The 23,310-nt window shown below is 35.7% G+C and overlaps 1 protein-coding gene across 4 annotated transcripts in view; it reads right to left on the bottom strand.

The window, feature by feature from the left end:
* Nucleotides 1-23,310, bottom strand: part of IMMP2L (inner mitochondrial membrane peptidase subunit 2) — a 480,274-nt gene that overhangs the window by 448,191 nt on the left and 8,773 nt on the right. For all 4 annotated transcript variants that reach the window (XM_087766618.1, XM_087766617.1, XM_087766619.1 and 1 more), the window contains exons 2-3: nucleotides 14,814-14,951; nucleotides 7,233-7,336 (exon numbers count right to left, since the gene is read on the bottom strand). In XM_087766618.1, the coding sequence (XP_087622744.1) occupies nucleotides 7,233-7,336; nucleotides 14,814-14,948 (239 nt within the window). In that variant the 5' untranslated portion in view covers nucleotides 14,949-14,951. The remainder of the gene's footprint in view (nucleotides 1-7,232; nucleotides 7,337-14,813; nucleotides 14,952-23,310) is intronic.

Genomic DNA, 23,310 nt, shown 5'->3' with positions numbered 1-23,310 from the left:
GTTCTGCAATATTTCAAGCAGCTGTCCACTTTGACTCAGGATCTCCAACATACTTGGATGCCCATCATCAAGAACAGCAGAAAAACCTATTCTATGCTGTTCCCTCTTCTATTGAATAGAGGCAGGTAAAAGTTATTTCATTTGTTAGAAGAGGATTTTTCCCCCTTCTCATCTTCATATGCCTGATCACTAAGAAGTGAAGTAAAAATAAATGAATCGAATGAATAAATAAATCAATTTTGGTTTGAGATTAAAAATTACTGTTAATGGTCCTCCTTCAGCAAAACATAGGTCTTCCTTATGTATTAATTAGCTGCTAACACCTTATCTGATCATCTTAAAATTTAAAGATCACAACAGAAACAGTTTTTCTCCCGTCTTTCTTGCTTTCCAAAGAATCAGACATATATATACATATATATATATATATTTGGATGAAACTTCAAATGTAATTTGTGTTTATTATTCACATCCTAATCTGGCTGAATTCCAACATAACCTTATCTCACAGTTATTCCAGCGTAAATACAGACGGGCCAAGAAGAAAAATACTTAAACCAAGGAGTACTGATCAGTAGATAATCCTGTGTAAAGCAGCTTTAATCTTGATGCTATTGAATTGGTACTGAGGTTGGTAAGATCGCAATTTCCCTCCACTTTCACTAGAATATGTCTTAGTGAAATTTTATGCTACTTATCTCAGCAGTAAATTCAACCAAATATCACAGACCGTGCATCTGATTTTAATTATTTTTGTCAAGTCCCTCAATGCTGCATTTTAAATGAAAAGCAAAGGCTCTATGCAGAAAAAAAAAAACAAAAACAAAAAAAACCCCACCAAACCCCAAAACCAACAGCAACAGACACGGTAATGGCAATTTATGGTTTTTCCAAGTTGTACCCTTCAGCCACTATAAGGCTGTAACATACTTAAACTATGTTCTAACTAATAGGAATTCACATTTTAAACAGAATTTCTGACAACCACGCTGATGTCCATAAATTTATTCAAGGGATGCTAACTAGAATAAAAAAACTGATTCAGGTAATGGTCTTCTGTTATTAAATCTCAACATTTGCTTTTAGAGCCAAAATTACTGATCTTACAGCAAGGTTCCAGATCCACTTATATCCTTATTAAGTATCTGATGTAAATTTAATAATTTTACCTGACATAATTTGCTGTGATAGAATGACAATTTCTTCTTTTTTCATTACAAATTGGCCACATGCTGGTTTATGCTAGCTTAATGTATGTAAGCTTAATGTTCACTTTTGTCCCATCAGCTTAACTCAGTAATCAATGCAGTGGTTTTTAGTAAACTTGCAATGTAGTATTCTAATGGATGCTCTAATAAATATTCAATAAGCAACAATTTGCTTCTTAATTCAATAGCAAGGTTGATAAAATCAAAATCAACCAGAATATGAAGTTCACACTGGCACCATTTATAACTATACAGTACTTTTCCCAATCAATTAACACCTCTTTCACAAATGGCCTAGCCCATCCAACTGACTTCCACATCATTAACTTTTTAGGAAAAAAAAAAAAAAAATTAATTCTTCAAATTGCAATTTGATCACTAAAGAATGTGTAAGCTATAACATTCATATATGTTACTTTTTGGCCTAAAGATTCTAGCCAGACTCTCTCCAGCAATCATCCTTGCAATCAAATCTTGTAAACTTCCGAGTCATATCCATAGACTTTAAATTAAATAACCATAACTTCAACTACAACAACTTCTTTCTTCCACAACTGCTCAGTTTCCACAGTATTACAATAATTGCCTACTTAAATCCATCCTGAGCACTTCATAATAAAACCAGGGATCATGTACAGTATCTGAAAATGTTCTTTAGAAAATGGATTTTTACTTACAAGATTCAAGTCTTTCTTTCATCAACAGTATTAACACACTCATATGTAGTATGTTATCTACTCTAAGAATAGATTGTAACACAGATAATAAAAGTAGAACTACATATTTTACTTTTATGAGGAAAAGACATGAGGGTTCTTTTCCCCAGCTAAAAGAACAGAATAGAAAAAGATTTTCTGAGGTCACTGAGGCACAGAAAGTAAAGTGATTATTTAGCTTCTATGTCAGCACAACCTCCTTTGCAGTGTCCTACCTGCCAGAAGACAGATGACTTGGTATAGGGACCTAAGTACAAACAAAAATAGAATAGAAATTGGAAGACTTAAGAAGGTCACGCAGAGGTATTTGTAAAATGTACGGTACCTTAGTCAGAAAGAAGCTTTCTTAAAAATAATGCAAGAACCATTAAATATCTATTCATGTTACCTCTATCAGAATTTAGTAGGAAGTTTTTTCATAATTACAACTACTGATTCAAATTCAAGGCAGTTCCTTCAATAAGTACCTTCTTACTCATTTTTATTTTACTAGACTAGTCTTATTAATGAAATTCCAATTAGTGACATTTTACGAGTAGTATGTATTCACTTTGCACCATTTGAGAACACTCTGTTTCCATCAACTGAACAGGACAGCATTCCTGCCAAATTTGGGTTATTCAGATTTGTGTGAATAGGCTCAAACTTGTTGAACCATCACATAATATCATTGTGGCAACTATCTTTCCCAATTCTCATTTCTGAACAGATGTCAGCGAGGGATACAGCAGCAGAGACAACCTCACGTGCAGTACTTTAATTCTTCCTCCAGAGTGTTGATTTGCACCGGATTTTTCAGAGCTCAAACACATATAACTTTATACAAAAATACTTAGCAGTTACCAAAAGTAAGGGAGTTTGCTGCAAGGCCTGAACACAATCTTATAGTCAGAGGAAGCAGTGACAGAAGCTACTTAGTGTCCTTCATCAGGATAGAAGATAGGAAGTAAGCTTTTTTTTTTAAACGCCAAGGTATTTTCTATGTAAAAAGTTGGTTTTGTACTTAAAGCAATTATGCTCTTATAAAAGAACTCACAAGAAGCTGACAAAATATACAATATTTATTTCATTATTATTATAGCTGACCTTTAAAAACATGTTTTTAAATATACTGCCCATTTTCATTTAGCTATTATAGTTCAAAACTTTAGAATCATGTTACCATTCAGAACGCACAGAAAACAGCACTGGTCCTCAATCTTTTTCCAGATTACATTAGCATAGCTATTTTTATTTAACATATAAGCACACATTCTAAATTAGAAATGGAGGGACACCTGGCAAACTACCCAGCAAGTAGGTTCCCGCTCTCAGTCACACCTTGGAGAAGGTGTTCTCTCTATTACAGAAGTAACATAACCTCCAAAGGCTAAAATTAGTGTCTGTGAATATTTACAGCCTTGAAATATCACCACTGAAAAATCTAACAACCCTATTTATACTGCCGTCGTCGTTAACTCCTTTGTTAAAAACCTATTAACCAAGTAAAGAACAAGACAAAGTCCAAACCTCTATTTACCTAAGAAAAAATTTAAATGTCTGAATTAATACTGTTGTGTCTTCATTTCAAAAGCTTACTTAAATTTAGTCATATCAATAAAATACCCATTCTACATACACACACTGATTTTGCAATCTTCTGCATGTTGCAACAACTTTTTTCTACATTAAGACAGGAAATTTGGAATAAGAAGAGGGCAAGATTTTACATTCACGATATAAGGTTCTCAGTAGATACAAGTAAAATGAATTCTAGAGTTATAAATCACTCTTTGGCAACATCTTTTTATAATACCACCTGCATTTGTACACAGTAGAAACCAAATTATGTACAGGTAAGTTGGCAAAAATGTCCATTAATACTCAACAGAAGAGCACTATCTCCATTAGTAGCAGGAAGTGCCGTTGCAGCATATATTCCCAAGGACCTGCATGAGCTGTGCAGCACACGCTGTGATGCATACTGCTACAGCTACAATGCTGTTGGCATTCCAACTTTACAGAGTAAAACCAGCTGGGAGAAGCATAGGCATCCTATAACTCATTCTGCAATACTTGATAAAGTTCTATATAACTGTTGGGATCTACCTCAGCAGAGCTCTTCCAAAACAAAAATGCCTGTTTCACCACAAAAGTTATTGAAAGATCAAGGTCTGCCTGGCAAAAATATGCATTCATTTATCTTTCAAAGGTGACCTCACACGCCACATAACTATATTCTCTCTTTGAAGATAAATAAAAGCATTTCAAAACAAAGAAAATAACACACTTTTTTTGCATCTGTTTAAGAGATGCAAAGGTAGTATTCTGGAACACGTAATAATAGAAATTAAATAATTTATTGAAAAAATAATCCTGTTTTGATTTTTAATTTATTAAGTCCCAGTAAAATAGTAGTATCTAGGCACTCAAGCAAGTGATCAAATTAAAGATTATATCAATTTCCCTTAGTTCTGAATCAACTTAAAATTGTGAGTTCAAAAGTTATAACATGTAACATTGAGCTCTCTTAATTCTGGTATCAATAAGGATGAGTTCAAGCTAAAAGAAAAATTGTTAACTTAAAACATCTTCTAAAAAACTGAGGTAAGATTTAACTATTTGTAAAACACTAAACTGAGAGTAAACAAATCATTATTTCCTACCAATTTATTCCCTCCGTTGATTTTATCTTACTCTAATTTTATACTTTTAAGGACTAATGCCATTCTAAATATTATGTCTAAAACCTATGTTGATGTGTGCACACATAGTGGCTCATTTCACAGCTGTGGTTGTGATACATGACACATGTTTCCATAAACATGCAGTCTCCATTTAATACCTTAACCAGGCACAAACACCAGCAAGTGCTTGGGGACAGGATGATCATTTGTAATCAAAGTCAGCAAATAACAAAAACATATATGTTCATCAAGAACTAGATTGGACGAGAGAGGAGAAACTTTTGGATCTGCAAGCAGTATCACAAGCATAATCACAGGCTGATTGATCCTCTCTTGAGGCATCCAGGACCACCAAGACTAATTCATCTCTTTGCTCCAAGGTTTGGCTGTTGGCCATCTACTTACACTGGACTTTCCCAGCTGGGATGTCAACAGTCCCTTTTGAGAGTTGCGATAGAAACAGCACCCATCCAGAATGATGCAGTATTTCTGATGATATGAAGAAAGCAAAGAGCTTGGATGGCCCTGGTCAAGCTGCCACGAAGAAATATTTGACCTCAGCTCTTGTTCTGCAAAAGACCACCCTCCCACAACCTCATAGCTATTTTCTACTATGACTTGGCAAAGAGGAGACAGGGGATAAATATTAAGCATCCAAGTAGGATATGAAAGAAGGTTTACCTACCCATCTGCCTATCTCAGTCACACCAACACTTTCTCATCTGAACTTCTGATAGGAACAGAAAAAGCAGCAGCTAATGGGAGACTGACCTTCCCTGTTCATGCCTTGCTTAAATCAGCCAAATCCTGAAGACCACCGAGTAAAATTCATGCATATACATAGGATATCTATTCACTAGTGACTTACAGAAATCATAGGTAAACAATCAAAATGAAAAGGATAAAAATATTCACCCGTTTACATAATAAAAGCCTCATGTACCAAAAGGTAAGTCTCAAAACAACTCACATGGGTACCAGATCACATCCAGATACTATATCCTGCAAGTCTTTGCAACACAATTAAAAACTTGACATTACAATAAGTTAGTAGGCCAAAGCTGCTTCTAACAAACCCATATCATGAAGTACTTAACAGCTTAAAAGTTGTTACTGATATATAAAATACCCTTCAGTATTTTCATCTCAAAACTATTCAATAGATTATTTTTACAATGTTTAACTTCCTTTCTTAAAGTGTTTTTTGAATTCTCTAGTCTGATTATTCAGTGTACTTCCCCAAAGATTAAGAAAAACCTCAGTACAATGCATAAATACAATGTGATTTCTTCCATGTGGGTGTACCTAACCACGAAAATTCGCAAAACATACAAAAAACCCACAGCATCTAAAATATTACTTATCTTGCTCAAACATATAGCGAAGTGAAAGCAATCAATGCAGATGGCTCAGATGGTACCACAAACCTTCAAGAAGTATAATAAGAATGAAACTATTCTTTGTGTTTTCTGATCAGACAACATGCTCATCTTCTGTTCAGTCCATTAATTACTAATCAGTTACATTCACTGTTTTAAACAACCACCAGACCATGACTTGGGCAGAGGGATGCACACACAGGCAGAATCAAATTTTACAAGCAGTCATTAAGTGACCTGAAATTGGAGTCCTTTTGCAATATTAGGTGTTGCAAATATGAATAAATTCATATTTGTAGCTAGACCATTTACAGAAAATCTTACATGCCAGACAGTAAGACAGACCATAAAGTAAATTTTAAGTTTCTAACAAAAGAAGACTGCATGAGAGAGTTTGCTTTAAGAGCTGGTAGTAAAAATTGTCATACAAGTTACCATTACAGTGAAGAAGCAGGCAAAAAAATGGGACGATTTTAGAAGAGATACATGACAAAAAGGAAGCCAGATAATATAGCTTCCAAAGACAGTTCTGTTACAATCTACATATTGTGCATTTCACTTACAAAACTAAAAGCTTAAGCTATCCAAGCATGTAGTGTGACTATGTATTATATCATTGTGTCAGTTAAGCACACTTTGACATTCCATTTCTATATTACATTAAGGCTGAAATGGGGTTTCTGTATTCTGTTAGTCTTGAATATTTTCAACAGCGAAACACCGCCACCTTTTGGCTTGATACATAGACCTCCCCATTACAATTGTAAAACTTTTTTTTTTTTTTGCTACATTTGTCCTTTATGGAGATGGTTAAATTCTTGTGATCTTATTTAAAATTTTATTCAGTAGCCAGATTTCTCCAGGAAAAAAGACAGTTAGTATTACTTGGTAAAGAAACACTATTTTCCTCACAAATATGAGTGCATAGCCAAACAACTTAAAAAATATACTCCATTAAGCCACATAATGTTTTATCTATTTTCTCTCTTTATCTCACAGCTCTTTTTTCTTGGCAGTTTTGGTGCATATATATACTGTATCACATAATATCTTACACTGCGTTCCTTTCAAGTAAAAACTTGGTAATACATTCTTTGAACATCTGAGTTTTGAAAACTTATAATAAGAATAACAATAATGCATTATTAAAAATGTTATGTTCCTTGTTCATGTATATATTTACAGTATTCTAGATTAAATATTAAATACTGATGGTTCAACATTTATATAAGCATGTATGGAAATGTATGCAGAACGACTTACACCAGTGACACAATGTCCCCACGTTGTACATCATAATTTCGAATGCTCCAGTGGTTTAAGAGCACTACATCAGATGCTTTTCTTCCCCCAGGATTCAAAGAAGGCTGAGAGAGGGGGAAAAAAAAAACCCAGCTTTAGATCTACATTTCCTTTATGAATCTTCCACCTAGCTCTCATTCCATCAACAGGTAAAATCCATTAAAATCAGTAAAATGTACCCAGTTACTATAAGAAGATCAAGAATTTGTTTTATTCTGGGAAATATATTTCTTTATTAAAGCTACGTTAAATGCCATTAATTTATGGCAACTTGCAGTTCATAACTTTCAACGCACTACTGCATGCAAATTAAATTACACAGGATACATACTTATGACAAGCCTGATGAAAAGAAGTGATTGCCATTACTGTATATCATTTAATATTAAAAACAAAGGAGAACAAAGAACACTAATTCCCAGAAAAAGCAAACTTTCTGCAGGCATCTTACTACTTATACAAGCATAATGCACTAAAAATGAAATACATACTTGTAACAATAGTAATCTCGGCACTCTTTGCAAAGGGAAAAAACAAACCCCACACCTACAGCATATACTGACACTGCCAGTAATTGTGAGCCTTCTGTAACAGGATACAAAGAAGCATGATCTCTCACAGAACCATACAGTGAAATGAGACTGTTCACTAACCTCAACATTCAAAAAAAAACCCCAAGTAATTAATTAGTACAGCGTATCAGGAGGTACACAGAACCACACAAAATTATTTTGTGTGACGTGGTACAAAACCAGGGTACCTGGTTAATGCTGGCTCTGAGTTAACCCATCAGAAATGGCAGCGGAAGGAAGTAGCCCATCACAGTACTGTCTTCATTGGGTTTTGCAGGCATTATTTCGATATAAATACTTCTCTTAGTAGACAGAAAGTATTTAAGAATAATCCAGACTAAAGTCTTTTAATAGCTTATTTCTCAATAAGCTTTTTCAGACTCTTCAAATACAATTACAGTATCTCCAAGTTGGCCAGCAGATGACCTCTAATTTAGACTCTAGAGTTAGGTTACATATTTAATAAAGCAGAATATTGAGATTAGGCAGCCCCTCATTTATCAGTATGATAGCTGCAATGTTTGCTAAAATTTCATTTTTTGTAAGAGAGGTTTTCAGTGTTCACCTTACAGTATAACTTGGCCGTCCACATGTACCACCAGATATTCACTTCTGAGATTCCCCTCCCCAGACTGACTGTACCTTTGATGAGCAACCCAACCCAGGTGTAGGACTGAAATCAACTGTTCTCAACACAAGTAATTACACAGTGTTAAATTTAATTGTATTTTTATTCAGTAAAACTATGCTCTCAAACCAGGATGGATAGTTAGTATTCATTTTTAACTTTAAAAGCTATTTAGAAGTGCTGACTTGTCTTTGCTCCAGTTTCCTCAATCACCTTTTCTTTGCTAACCAGATCAGTTGATAAAGACCTTTTTCAAACGGAACTTGTGAAAAAACTAGCTTTTTAACGTGCAACAAGAAGTAATGTGCTGGGGTCCTGAGTAGGTGTAATTCACATGAACAGTACAGAAGACAATAGTTCAAAAGAATAAATAATAAACATAAATAAATAAACATAAATAAATATGTTTAGGTAAACAGCAAATGAGGCTAGTTACGCTTTGAGCTGTGGATTATAGGGCAAATTTCTAGTCAAGTAAGTCTGCAGATCAAAGCAGATCACATTAAAATCCACAGAAATATGGTCCAAGTCTAAGCTGTAAGTACATTAACACTCATCGTTATTTTATTTCCTAGAGTCTATGCACTGCAAGACCCAGATAAATGAAAACTAAAAGCTAATGAGCAGATATCTGATTATTATTTTTTTAATCAGGATTTTCCAGAATGATTTTCCACCTTCATAGCATCTTCCACCAAAGGATAGTATCTTTACATACAAATTCTTTACATACAGATTCACAAACAATTCACAGTCACACTCCTTTTACCAAATGCAGGCACATATCGGCCAGAAGCTAAGAATGGTACTAGACATTAGGCGAAGAAGCAGATCTTAGAAAGCGGGAATCATACATATGGTATATTCTCACAAAGTAAACTGCTTGGTACTCAAAAAGTATCTACCTCAAAGGGCCAACAGAGAAGGTCAAAACAAATGGAAATTTTAAACCCATTGCGACAAGAGATAATGTATTTCACAGCTGATACTTAGAAAAGATTTACATGAGTGTTCACAAACTTTTCCTCACAACTAAATCTATATCAACTTCATCTTACAGAGAAATACACCAGATAATTACAGTATTGCCCTAGTTGCATTATCCCAGTTGACTCCTACTGTTTTCTGTATTTAAACCAAGGAAATGCTTTAGAGTTTAAATACATTTAGATATTACATAATCTTGTTAACTTAAAGCAATCTAAATGTAATACCATACTGCTTGCTATTTTAAACAATACATTGCTCATGTGGTTTTGACATACAGAGTGGATATCCAACTCATTATATATTAGAATTATGTTTGAGAGAAATATGACAGTGCAGAATATTTTTTTTCTTTCCCACAAAACAACCTGACATATTCAAAATGCACAGACAAAAATATTATTTTGGTAGAAGAAATGTAAGGAAAACTAGAAGGAGACAACTTTCATTTTACATCAACTACAGTTTTCCGTAAAAAAAATCATCTAAATCCTTCACAGCAAGTCTTTCTCTAACATAAATAAAATAAATAAATTGTGATTCCACAACAAAAAGCATAGAAAGAGTTTAATGCAGTGTGTTCAGAGACAACTTATTCCCCATGACATTTTTACTAGTAGTAAGGTCTCAGGTCTAGTGAAACAAAAATACAGCTTCTGAAAAAGTAGTCAACAAATAGGTTCACAAGGGCTCTTTATTTTTTTAAGAAACAAAATAATGCAGGGGCTTCTTCCTTCCTCTAGCTTGAAGCATTATAACTTGTTTGTCCAAGTTCTCAGCATAATAGCCCGCTACAAATGAGACACACGGGCCTTAATTTAGAACTGTGGTGCAGAAGTCACAAAACATTCACTCTTTCCAATTACTAACTAATCTAACGCTAAAAGCATGCAAATTGAGATCCCCAGCCATATGATGAAGCCTCACAGGACATGAAGTTCCATAAGTAGAAAGGTAAAACCATGCCCTTTTACTACAAATAATGATTAACTTGATAGTTGTTATGCTGCTAGTGAATACCAGAAGGTAACAACTTATTTGCTTATAGATTGGGGAACAGAAAGAATATTCACATGAGCTCACAAGCTTAGGTACAGTAATCCTAATAATAAAGTTAGGAGAAACTGCCACATAATAATTAGAACTGCTATTATGCATAATGGAATAGAATATTCAATAATGTTTGCTGCTGAAACAAGTGTGCTTCATCAGAGATTGCTGGTCAGGCTACTTGCTATAATCCTTGGTATTGAACCGTTTGTGACAGAACTTGCATATAAAGTTGCACATATGCTGTCATCTTCCATCTCACTTGAAAACAGTCCATTTGGTTTAATGAATTCACAAATTTAAATATCCAGGGGGGGTTCCCTTTTCCACATCATTATGTATGAAGAGTTCCTAACACCAGACAAGCACTGAAACTCAATAGAAAAAAAAAAACATAAATGGATATCAAGATGTGAAAAAGATGTCCATATGATAGCAAACGTGTTAAAGTATACATCCAGCATTACAAGACAAGTCACAAAAAATACACAACAGCCAAGTAAGAAATCATATTACCAGTTATTTGTGTCACTTACATTCAATGTTGTAAACAGATTACTACTCACTTGAAATGCACTATTAACAAAATGCTAGATGAGCACATCAATCTGTAAAATCCTAAGCAACAAAAAACATCTCCTGTAAGGATTCAAAAAACAGTAATTTTGGAAAGAAAAAAGAAGGTAATGAAGCAATTAAAAAGATGTTAAAATTATAAACTGCAATAGTTCACTGTTATTCCCTATAAGTTAGAGTTAATACTCACGCACACTGAAGTCAGCGCACATGAAAGAATTATGACAGGTGGCTGAAAGCACTGTAGAAACACAAAATCAGCTTGAGACAATTAAATGCATGAAATCTGTATTAATTGACTGGGAATAAATCAGAAAATTTGTATTTTCATTGGAACCTTTATGCAGCGTGCTTGCCAGGGTGTCAAAAAGTATTACTATCATCAGAAACCATAAAGCAGCAGTAAGGCTGGTCCAAAACAAAAACAGAAAGTGGGGAGCAGGGGAGAGAGAGAGAGAGAGAGAGAGAGAGAGTGCAACAGAGAGTAAGAGTAGGAGAGCGAGCATGACACAGAGAGATTTATTCCTTGTTTCTTGTCAGAACTTTTACTTTCAGGCTTGTGCCCGTTTTGGCTGGGACAGAGTTAATTTTCTTCACAGTAGCTAGTATGGGGCTATGGTTTGGATTTGAGCTGAAAACAGTGTTGATAATACAAGGATGTTTTCATTATTGCTGAGCAGGGCTTACACAGAGTCAAGGCCTTTTCTGCTTCTCACACCACCCCACCAGCGAGTGGGCTGGGGGTGCACAGAAGGTGGGAGAGGACACAGCCAGGACAGCTGACCCCAAGTGACCAAAGGGATGTTCCATACCATGTGACGTCATGCTCAGCATATAAAGCTGGGGGAAGAAGGAGGAAGAGACGGGATGTTCAGAGTGATGGCGTTTGTTTTCCCAAGTAACCGTTACACGTGATGGAGCCCTGCTTTCCTGGAAACACCTGCCTGAACGATGGGAAGTAGTGAATGAATTCCTTGTTTTGCTTTGCTTGCATGCACGGCTTTTGCTTTACGTATGAAACTGTCTTTATCTCAACCCATGAGTTTTCTCACTTTTACCCTTCTGATTCTCTCCCCCATCCCACCAGGAGGGCATGAGCAAGTGGCTGTGTGGGGTTTAGTTGCCAGCTGGGGCTAAACCATGACAAGGCTCAGCAGGAGCCACAATGATGAGTACACAAAGCCAGCTAGATGTTTTAGATGTCTATTACAAACAAAGTCTTGGGAATCATACCATGATATCTTCAAATTGAGAAAATAAGATGTCATTGGAAGCATGTGATTGATGGATATATGACTACATGCTGACTGAACTTCACTCTCCCTCATACCCAAAGCTTTCAGATACATTCAACGTAGATCACTCTTCAGACAACACAGTAAATAGATGGAATTGCAACGCAATGACCAGTGCTCCTTCAAGCTACTCTGCAAGAGAGGGATATATTCCTTATAATTATGTCCCTGTCAGACTTAGTTAGGTGCCTAATAAATCTTGGCAAGGAAATTAGTATCTTATTAGAAGAACTAGGAAGTTTTTTTTGTAGTCTGAAAAACATCCATAGGCATAGAAGTTTAAAACAAACTTCTATTTCAGTGCTACAGTCCAAAATAAAACCAGAGAGAGAATTTTACAGACACCGAGATGTCAGTAAAATTAGAAATGTCAGCCTTCAAGCTACCCAATCAACTGGGAGAATGTTTAGTCAACAGACATATTAAGGGAAGAGCTTAGATTTTAATCACCCACTAAATATATATTGCTTTCCCTAGCCACTACAAAGAGTGCATATCTTTCTTTGTCAGGTTGAATAAATCTGAGCAAATAACTGTACTGTTTTTCAAATCTTCCATGGATAAACCACAGTTAACTATATGCCCTTCAAGTGAGTACAGAAGCAACACTGCAGAATAATACCAGAGCACTCCCTAACACTTGAGGCTTTGACTTCAAAGGAAACATAAAACTGAGGTCTTGACCAGAGGGCCTCAATAGACTTGTGGAGTAGGGAAATCTAGAAAATTTCCTTCCAGCTACTGAGGTAAAACCATCCAAACAAGAATGGGTGTCAAACAGAACATTACGTCAGAGACCGAAAAGACCAAACAATGAAAGGCTAAAAAAACCACCCCTCGAAAATTAAATGCTCAGGTCATGCTCGTTAGCAGAAAAACAAACAAACAAAAAACCAAACAACACACCAAAACCACAAAATTCAAGATGCTTCTATATCTTGAATGCTGCATGTGGCTCTAGATCCCAACAGAGACAAAAAATGGGAAGATGGAAAATGGGTGAGTTGTATTTGTCTGGCTGCTTTTGTTTTTACATAAATGCTGTGTTATGTATTTGAATTTCTCCTGTCTGAAGATAGTAAAAAGAGAATGCAAATGTTTTTCCCAGCTTCCCACTCCTCTCTTCCTTTCTAGAGCAAATTTCTGGCTCCGCAACCGCACGCCCTGAGATTCTTCTACCTTTGGTGGGTCATCAATAATATTCAGAATAACATTCATGAAAAGGGCAAAGGTAACTTATGTTACACTTAACTTCTGGTCTTGGATTCTAGAATTACTGGAGTACAATGATTTTACTTTGGTCCCTGTTCTTGAAGTGAGAGCTGCCTTCTAGAACAGCTGAGGTTTCTTGACAGAGGTTAAACATCAGATTACAGACTGACACAAAAAGCACAATGCCACCTTGCCATTCCCTCCTCCCCACCCCATACTCTTCTATAGTGTAAAACACAAATCAGACAAGCCCAGGTTCTAGCCCAAGTTTTGTCTGGATGAATGCTGCACAAATCAAACTCCAGCAGCTGATCTTGATTGCTGTGAAACCTCTCTTCAAGGTTCTGAGCTTACTCAGATAATCAGAAAAGAGGGCTTGGCATCCAAGAATCAAATCCCTAGTCTCTGCTAATTGGAATGTTGCAATTTGGAACAGAATAAATTATAGTTATCAGTGGTGATGCACAGCAATAGGCAGTGCATATGATTTCAAATGCAAAGTAACAATACAAAAATTGGCTAACTACATTACAACATATGTTTTTCAAGTCCCAATAGCAGAGGAAACAAAGTAGCTGTTGACTATCATGAGTATTTCTCTTCTAAATGTTACACAGCTGATTTATATTATTTTGCTTACACTGTATACACCTTCAGTATAACCAAAGTAAAATCAGTGAACTGATACTTATGTCTTGGTAAGCATAGGTATTAGTATTGGGTTCATGCCATTTTCAGTATTCTTCACTGAAATGGTGCCATACTTGTTCATTAATAAGAGCAAGTACAGCAAGAACCAGTTTTGCCTTACAATTCCTATAATACAGCTACTAAAAACTAATAAAGCCTCTTTGTGAGTCATCAATTCAATCCCAAGAGACAAAAGGTAGTGCTCAAAAAAAGAAATCTTTATTTCTAAATGACTGAGATGATATATATATATATATATATATATATATATATATATATATATAAAATCTTTATCACTACTTATCTATATATTTTCCTTTTACCAAGACAGAATTTTGGCACGTTTTGTTCTCAAAAGCTTTTCTTCTCACATCAAAAAGGTATTTGTTTAACAAAGTTGAAATTAAACTATTCTATACTACAATGTGGTCATTTAATAACAATTGAGAAAAAGATTTTTTTCCACCTTGCTATTGTCAGTGGACAGTCACTTTTTAATTTCCTGACACACAAAAGATATTTCCAACAATACCTGCATTGATGCTCCTTCCACCCTTGCTACACAGGCAACTCTATCCAGGAAAGTCACAGTTACCGGAACAGCAACAAAGAAACCTTTAAAAAAGGCTTTAATGTATCTCTTCCCCAAACCTTGAGCCTGTGCCATAATCTGAAAAATAGGAAGAAAATGGGGGAAAAAAAAAAATTGTTATAAAACAAATTTTAAGTAACAACAACATTGTAGCAATCCAACAAGGAGCAGTTAAGAATAAATTAATTGTATTATCTGTTAGGGTCTCCCAATATCCACAGTGAAAAAAAAAAAAGAACGTGTACATGAGAATGAAAAAGAACAGAAACCTTCATCAGAATTTAAAAGTCTGCTTTACAGAAGAGAGCTTGATACTTGACATTTACCCTTTAGCTAATTTGACCATTTCTTGTGATCCAGTGCTAGCAGAAGTACTTGATAAAAATGACTCAATGATAACAGTTCAGCTAAGCAAGAAGCAAACTGATATAACTAGACAAAACCTAATTATGTATTTCTAAAAAAATAATCCATCAACTAGATTGAAATAACTGATTACAGAGCATTTAGTTGGAGTTTACAGCCAAAATCTGGTCACCAGCAGTGTTCACCAGGGTTCAATTCTAGGTCCAGTTTTGTTCAATATATTTATCAATGATCTGGATGCAGGAGTTGAATGCACCATTAGCATGTTTGCTGATGATACCAAACTGGGAGGTGCTGTTGACTTTCTTGAGAGACAGGAGGCCTTGCAGAGGGATCTAGATAGACTGGAGCATTGGGTTATGATTAATGGGATGAAATTTAACAAGTCCAAATGCCAGATCCTGTACCTAGGACAGAGTAATGCCAGGCACAAGGATAAACTGGGAGAGGAGTGGCTGGAGAGCAGCCCTGCAGAAAGGGATCTGGGGGTGCTGGTTGACAGCAGGCTCAAGATGAGTCAGCAGTGTGCCCCGGCAGCCATGAGGGCAAACCCCATCCTGGGGTGCAACAAACACAGCATAACCAGCCAGTCAAAGGAGGTGATTATCCCACTGTATTCAGCATTTGTGTGGCCTCACGTTGAATACTGTGTGCAGTTCTGGGCCCCACAATTTAAGAAGGATGTGAAGGTCCTTGAATGTGTCCAGAGGAGGGCAACAAAGCTGGTGAAAGGGCTGGAAGGCATGTCCTGTGAGGAGCAGCTGAGGACTTTGGGCTTGTCTAGCTTGGAGAAAAGGAGGCTGAGGAGTGATCTCATTGCTCTCCGCAGCTTCCTGAGAAGGGGAAGGGAGAGGGAGGTGCTGAGCTCTTCTCTCTGGTATCGAGTGACAGGATGTGTGGGAATGGTTCAAAGCTGTGCCAGGGGAGGTTTAGACTAGACATTAGGAAGCATTTATTTACTGAAAGGGTAGTCAAACACTGGAACAGGCTTCCTAGGGAGGTGGTCAATACCCCAAACCTCTCAGTGTTTGAGAGGCATCTGGACAATGCCCTTAATGATATACTATAAGTTTTGGTCAGCCCTGAATTGGTCAGACAGTTGGACTAGATAATCATTGTAGGTCCCTTCCAACTGAAAAATGTTCTATTCTATTCTATTCTAAAATTCGGTAAATAATTTTCTCTCTATACACTGGTAATTATTAATTCATGACCCTCAAAGACAGAGTGTGTCATGTACAGAAAAGCTGACTATTTGCAACACATTACCATTTCTTTATTAAATATTTTCACACATCAAAATGCACAAATGCATCATTTCCACACTTGTGGTAACTGCAAACACGTAAAATCAATTCAAATTTTCACCTGTATCATAGGGGGACACAGTAACACAACGACTCCTTGTTCACTACTAGATCAGAAAGTTAAAAGCATATTGGCAGGCTGGGCAGCTAAGTAATGACACATGGGACTATTTCACTCCAACTCACCATTTATTATGCTATCTCCCATCTATGTATTTAGCCCTGAACCACTGAACATTCTCGAAAAATACCTACAAAGTACGCTGAAACACAAGTTGTTTGATCGTATTAGTTATACCTCTGAAAAGCAAGCTGAGTACTCAGGTACTGCTGCAAAGGTACAAGACTTTTATGTAACTGCAGTTTCATTGTAAGAAATGCTGTCCTTCCCCTATTGGAAAATCCAATTTAAACTGTTGTTTCCACCTAATGAATCCCTGGTAGACCCCACACAAGATCAGTTTGTGGAGTCCCTGCTCGCTCTATCACATCCTAACTCCAACAGACAGTAACAGAAGGAGAAAACAGACTGTGTCCTGAACTTTTGAGTCTTTCAGTGTATTTATATTCAAGAACACAGCATTATTTTTCAATCAAAATAATAGAAAACATAAATACATGCAGTTTTGTTCAATCCTCTTACAAACAGAATATTTAGAATTTCACTATTGTGAAATAATTTTTTTCTGTTGCATTTTCAGAAATATGGAAGTAATGAACTAATTGTATGCAAAATACAAATTCAAATCACTCTGATGAAATAGTACTGAAAGCAGTATTTCCTTCATAGATATGGCTACTTAATTCCATAAAGGATTACACTTAGGAGAGGAAATACAGTTCTACAAAGTAAGCCATCAGCATATTCTTCACTAAAATTCTTTATAGATATTAATAGCTTTGCAATGACAAGATCCGACTTCTAAAAGACAGCAACACCTTTACTACTACTTCTGACATTCACCTTCACAAGGTTTTAAATCTATTTTACTTTTTTTTTTTTAAGTGGAAATACTTCACCATAATCTAGAACTCTTGCTCATAACAGAAGTTTAACTAGTAAAAAGACTAAGTGTACTTAATGCTTGTAATTTATTCATATTTTCTTTCTACACATTTCTTGAAAATATTTTCAATTTGCACCAACAGCTTTCACAAAGAATCTGAAATAGGTTGTGAAACAGAACAAAAACCTTGTCAATTCAAGACAAATGTTAAAACATTTTACTTTCAGCGTATGGTTCAAGAACTGTTTATTAGAACCAGTCTACCAAACAAGACTATTGCCTCAGTCAGCACAGATTTACCTTTTATTCCACATAAAAATAGAATCTCTAAAAATCAGGGGTTTGTCTACTGTTTAACAAACTGTACCATTTTATAAACCTTAACACCCTTCTCTCAATGCGCTGATTCTGAACTTCACCTCTCGAGTTTTCTGGCTGGAATTCTACACCTCTGCTCTAAGGTCTGGCATATCTCAGACCTCCTCCACTCTAACACCAACGTCAGCTTGAAAACACAATTTTGAGACCTTGCCCACAAACATATCCAACAAGTTCTCTACAGTCACTCTTTGAGCTGAAAGACATTGCCTGACAGATGTATCACAATATGACTGATTTAGGAAATTTTTTTAAAAAACTTTAAGAAATCAGATGAATTTACTTACTCCTTAAATTCCTCATGGTAAAACCTATTTTTCCTTAATAATGAAGCATGAATGTTCAGCCCATCCCTTCCATGAAATCCATTGACAGATCTTGTTATAAACTTCTTGCAAAAGCCCCATGCTGGTATCTACAGAAAAATCTCATATCTGAAGAAAAGTAATTGGTCAGACAATCCACAGGAGACGAACCATATGCTCCTGGACACTACCAGCTAATTAATAGTGACACAGAATCTAGCAGACAGATTAAAACAGTTAAGACAAAATGCTACATTCTCCATACATCACTTGACCAAGGCAACACCAGGAGCATTACGTGGCTGCGGACAAAGCTGGGAGTTCAGGTCCTACTTCTGTGGTTTTGGACACATGCAGTATTACAAGGCACAATATGAATAAAGATGAGGGGAAAAACACCAACAGCACCCCTACAAGCAATCGATTTGCAAAGCCACCAAAGCCAACAACAGCTGTTGGGCTGAAGGACTTCTCTACTTGCCCTGAATTTTCCTTCCTTCCTTCACTAAGCAATTGATCAAACCACTGGTTTTATCTTCCATCCACACCAAGATGAATCCTTCATTTCCAGTCACACACTACACTCTGAAAGCTTCCTGGTTCCCCACCTCCCACAGTAAGGGACAGCTTTTCCCCAGGACACAAACTGAGCAGGCCTGGAGATTACTCTACTCTAGAAGCCCTTCTTCCCAAAAGATAGCAAACATATGCACACACATTTTAAACAGTTTGAGAAGAACTACTTAAAAAGAAATCCGTCTTTAACCTGAAGTCCTTCCATATAAAAAAACATTTTTAACACAAGGGTAAGAAGTTACTACACGTCAATATTTCATTCAATGGTATGAACATTTTTGCCAGGTCTATTTCATAAACTTTCCCCTCCAAAAAACACAGACAAGCATTTACCATAGGATAAGTATATGCACATGCAGAGTTGCCATGCAACTGCTGACACAACAGTTCATCATCCAACTGCCAGTAGATGGAAGGTTACACATCACTCTTTCAGGAAGAGGGGCTTCAAGTTGTCTTGCATTGCCACAGGGGAAGAGCTTGAATGCAGGCAGCAGAAAGACAGTTTGCAGCACTATCTTCTACCAGTAACTGTACACGTGAATGGAAAATCCTCAACTGATAAATACAGTTTGATTAAAATGTGCAGTGATTTCTTTTCTTATACTTAGGAGGTCTTAGGAGGAAAGAAGGGAAAAAAGTAACGATAAGCATTTACAGCAGTCACAAGAAAGAATTTACGGTAGTAAACGGTAGACACAACAAAGATCCTTACCATCTTTTTTAAAAAACAAATAACTTTCTGGTTGGAGTATTTGTTTAAAAATAAAGAAAAGATTACATAGCTACCACTCCTGGAGATAATATTCTGCTCTTAGACATATTTTATAACCTCAATGTGCTCTAATTAACTGTTTTCTTAGAAAACACATTCAGTTTGAGAAAAATTATGAAAATTACTGAAGGAAATATGGGCATAGCTTTCTAATATTTCAATTTGATACATTTTCCTCTATATTACAGAGAAATTTTATATTTATAATATAGAATTTTTCTAGTTTATATTTTTTATATTTATATTATAGATATATATCTATTACTTTATATTTACATTTTTCTATATAAAATTAATGAATTGGTTCATTAAAAATGCATAAATCTCACATGTGCCTATCATTTATATAGAAAAATTTTGATGTCCAATGTTCGAAGTGAATTACAAATTTTAGCAAGGTTGAAACTAAGTATTTCCAAGTCTCTAATCTACTTTATTTTTAGAATCTGAGGTTACAAAGTTACTTCTAATGCTCCTTTAAATTATGTTTTACTTAGTTTTTAAAGAAGAATATACCCTCCAGAATGGACAGTCAACATTGTACAGCTTTAAATCTAATTATACAGATCTGAAGAAACGTTGGCTAGTAACAGCCAACAAAAATGTTAAGAACAAGAAGCTAATAATTTCTTAGGTATATAAAGATATACTAACAAGTCTGAAAGACATATCACGATTTCCTAATATATAAACAATAAAAGATGGTAATCAGATATACTACTTAAAAATTGTAAATTCATCCAAGTAATAAATCAGTATGTAACAGCTGGTTCAAGTGCTTTCTAAAAATAAGATCTCTGTGAAGTATCAATGTTTAATGATAGTGAGTGGAACTCCCTGGTATATAAAATTTAAAAGATTTCTGAAGTATCTGTAGATTTTAAGAGCATCAGATTTCCAGAGTAAAATTCTGAAACCAGTGCTATGCCTGTTTTATGCTGCTGGCTAAATATACAGCAGGTTTAAATCTATGTCAGTGGAGCAAGCAAAGGATTCTTTGCTGGAAAAAAAAAAAAAAATTCACCACCACATATTTCTGGATCTCTGCCCAGTCAGTGACACCTTGAATAAAATCAACAAATGACAACACTTAAAAGATGGCGCAGCAAAATCAAACACATACAACATAGTAAAAATAATTTAGAGATGCATACACTTATTGGCATTTATAAATTATCCTTGGTTCAGGAAAAAAAAGCAGAGAGAATAATTCAGTAGAACTGACAAACTTCAAAGCAACAACCTTGAAAACTTGTCTGAAATGGCAACATGGACAAGAAAAATCCAAGATCAAAAATGTTAGCATATAGCAGGTCAAAGCATTAAGAATTTCACATTGTGCAGCTCAGAGATTAAGGCAGATGGAGCACAGCATTATCTGGACTGAAGTATTTGGTGCACAAAAGGTCCGGGGATTATAATGAGCCTCTCGTGGGTACTACAACATATGGAGCAGAGATGCTATTTAGATAGCTCTCCATGTATAAAATGTTTATTTTTTCTTACACTTGCCTGCACATTAGAAGACACTGTTTATCAAACAGCCTGCAGAAACTCATCAAGTAACATTCAGAAAGCCCCAGGTTACAATATATTTGCAAATCTAGGTACTTAAAAATTACCCACAGAAGTATGATAGGAAAAAAGGCTGTAAAAACAAGGCATTAGCAGTCATCCACAAAGGAAATAAAACGGCCCCTGATGTGCTTCTACAAGAAGGCATGTGAGGGAACAGGAAGGAGGGAATTACAACCTATATGCAAAACAATTGCCCAACCAAGACTGCTATGTTAGTTTGAAATGACCTATTTGATCTAGTTCAGAAATTTGCAACTATACTATATACAGTTCCGTAAATAACCAACTTATCTGTCAATGGCAATATGCATTTTTCCATAAATCAATGGCATCACACTAGAACTCGGGTATATATGGTTTGAAAACAAGGAAGACTTTCAGAACAGAAAATACCAAAACACATGAATGAGCCCAATCCTGTTGCATGCTATGAAATATAAAATGAAGCACAAAAGCTTTTGTTTTAAATAAGACTGGTATAACTTGAAGAGAAGGTTATACCTGGTCTAACAACCGTGATGAACAAGATGCTGCTCAGTACAAGGATTTGCGTGATCTTTTTTACATGTGCCTTTTCAACAATCTTTCATGATACAAGACCAGAGAGAAGTACTTCCGTGCAGCCTGACCCTTATTTCAATAACTTTTACATTAATTTTTTGTAAGCGTGCAACTATGCAGACTTTTTAGTAGGCTAATATAATTCATATAAATTTATCCAAGTACAGGCTGATGCACATAGATATGATGGTAATGACTGTCACAGAAGAATCAAAATAGACTAGTCTGTTTTCATTTAAAAATACTGTCCAGTTCCAGGAGGAGCTCTCATTTACCCTTCACTAAACACAAGTCCATCCTGGTATTATTCCATCGTAGTGGTGAAATTTCTATTCCATTAATGTATTTACATCCTCCACACACATTTTCCTCACAATATTCCTCCATCATATTTATGTCCCTGTACTCCCTGGCACACGATCATTAAAGAATACTGCTCTATTACAAGTTTGGAAATGCCACAGATCATGGAAATGCCACAGATCATGGAAATGACTGTTGTATTACTGAAGCAGCAAATCCTAACCTAATCAGCATTTTCAGTAGCTACGCATGTATGCTCTGCTGTTCTGTTTCTCCTAGGTTAGTCATTTTGTCCTGATACCTAGATGTTTTACTTGTTCCAAATATAAAGCAGCAGATTTTGTTAGCCTCAACTCCATTATATACCATTTCCTTATGCCCTAGTTTGAATTAAAACAATTACGATTTCCATGCAATAGCTCCCATCACTATGAAATATGCAGAATTTTTTCCAGTATACCACAACACAGAACAGCAACAATAAAAGTCCAGTTTTGTAATCTTCTCAGAGCTATAACATGCATAGAAGTTCCCAGAAGCAGACAAAAATAGATCATCACAGTGAACCTTCAGCTTACAAAACACATCAAAACAAAAAAGCTTAAACCACAACAATCAGCAACCTAATCTGTCACAGAATTATTACTGGGGGGGGGGGGGGGGGGGACCAAAAAAAACCCAAAAAACAGTTTAATGTGGAACTGATACTTCTTTTAAGCTAATATTACTACATCCCATTACTGGGATCTATCCCACATACAAAGGCTCAATCCACAAGTTGGTTGCGCTGGGAAGAAATTCATATTGCTTATTCTTACCAATTAATTTCACGTCTCAAGGACATGAATCTTACCGCCATGGATAACTGTGTATTTCCAAACAAAACATTTCACTCTCAAAATACAAAGCAAAAGCAGAAGAAAATGTAACTGTAGACGAAAGGTACTCTCGGCAATTAAAGTAACAACTAGTTCAGAGTGGAGAAAAATCAGTCACCCCTCAGTTCTGACAAGTTATTCAGGATTTTGTTTCATGCACGTAAGCAACCAAGAAAAAGAACAGTAATATGACCACTTTTCTATGGGTATTGCGATACAAAAAAAGATCAGTAATTGTTATAAATTAGATCTTTTCAGAGCAGTTAAACTTTAGATGTAATGCAAAGTCTTCAAGTATTATCCCACAGATGACTGGCAGAGTACCAGTTGTTCTAACATAAAAGATAAAATAATTGCTTTTACTCATGTTTCTGTATCTTCAAAGAAACTAATAATCATTCAC

The sequence above is a fragment of the Nipponia nippon genome, unplaced genomic scaffold, assembly GCF_047370975.1.
Source record: "Nipponia nippon isolate SJK-2023a ecotype South Korea unplaced genomic scaffold, ASM4737097v1 scaffold_3, whole genome shotgun sequence".
Lineage (NCBI taxonomy): Eukaryota > Metazoa > Chordata > Aves > Pelecaniformes > Threskiornithidae > Nipponia > Nipponia nippon.
The sequence above is the reverse complement of the archived record's forward strand: the minus strand, read 5'-3'. Positions and strand labels throughout refer to the sequence as shown.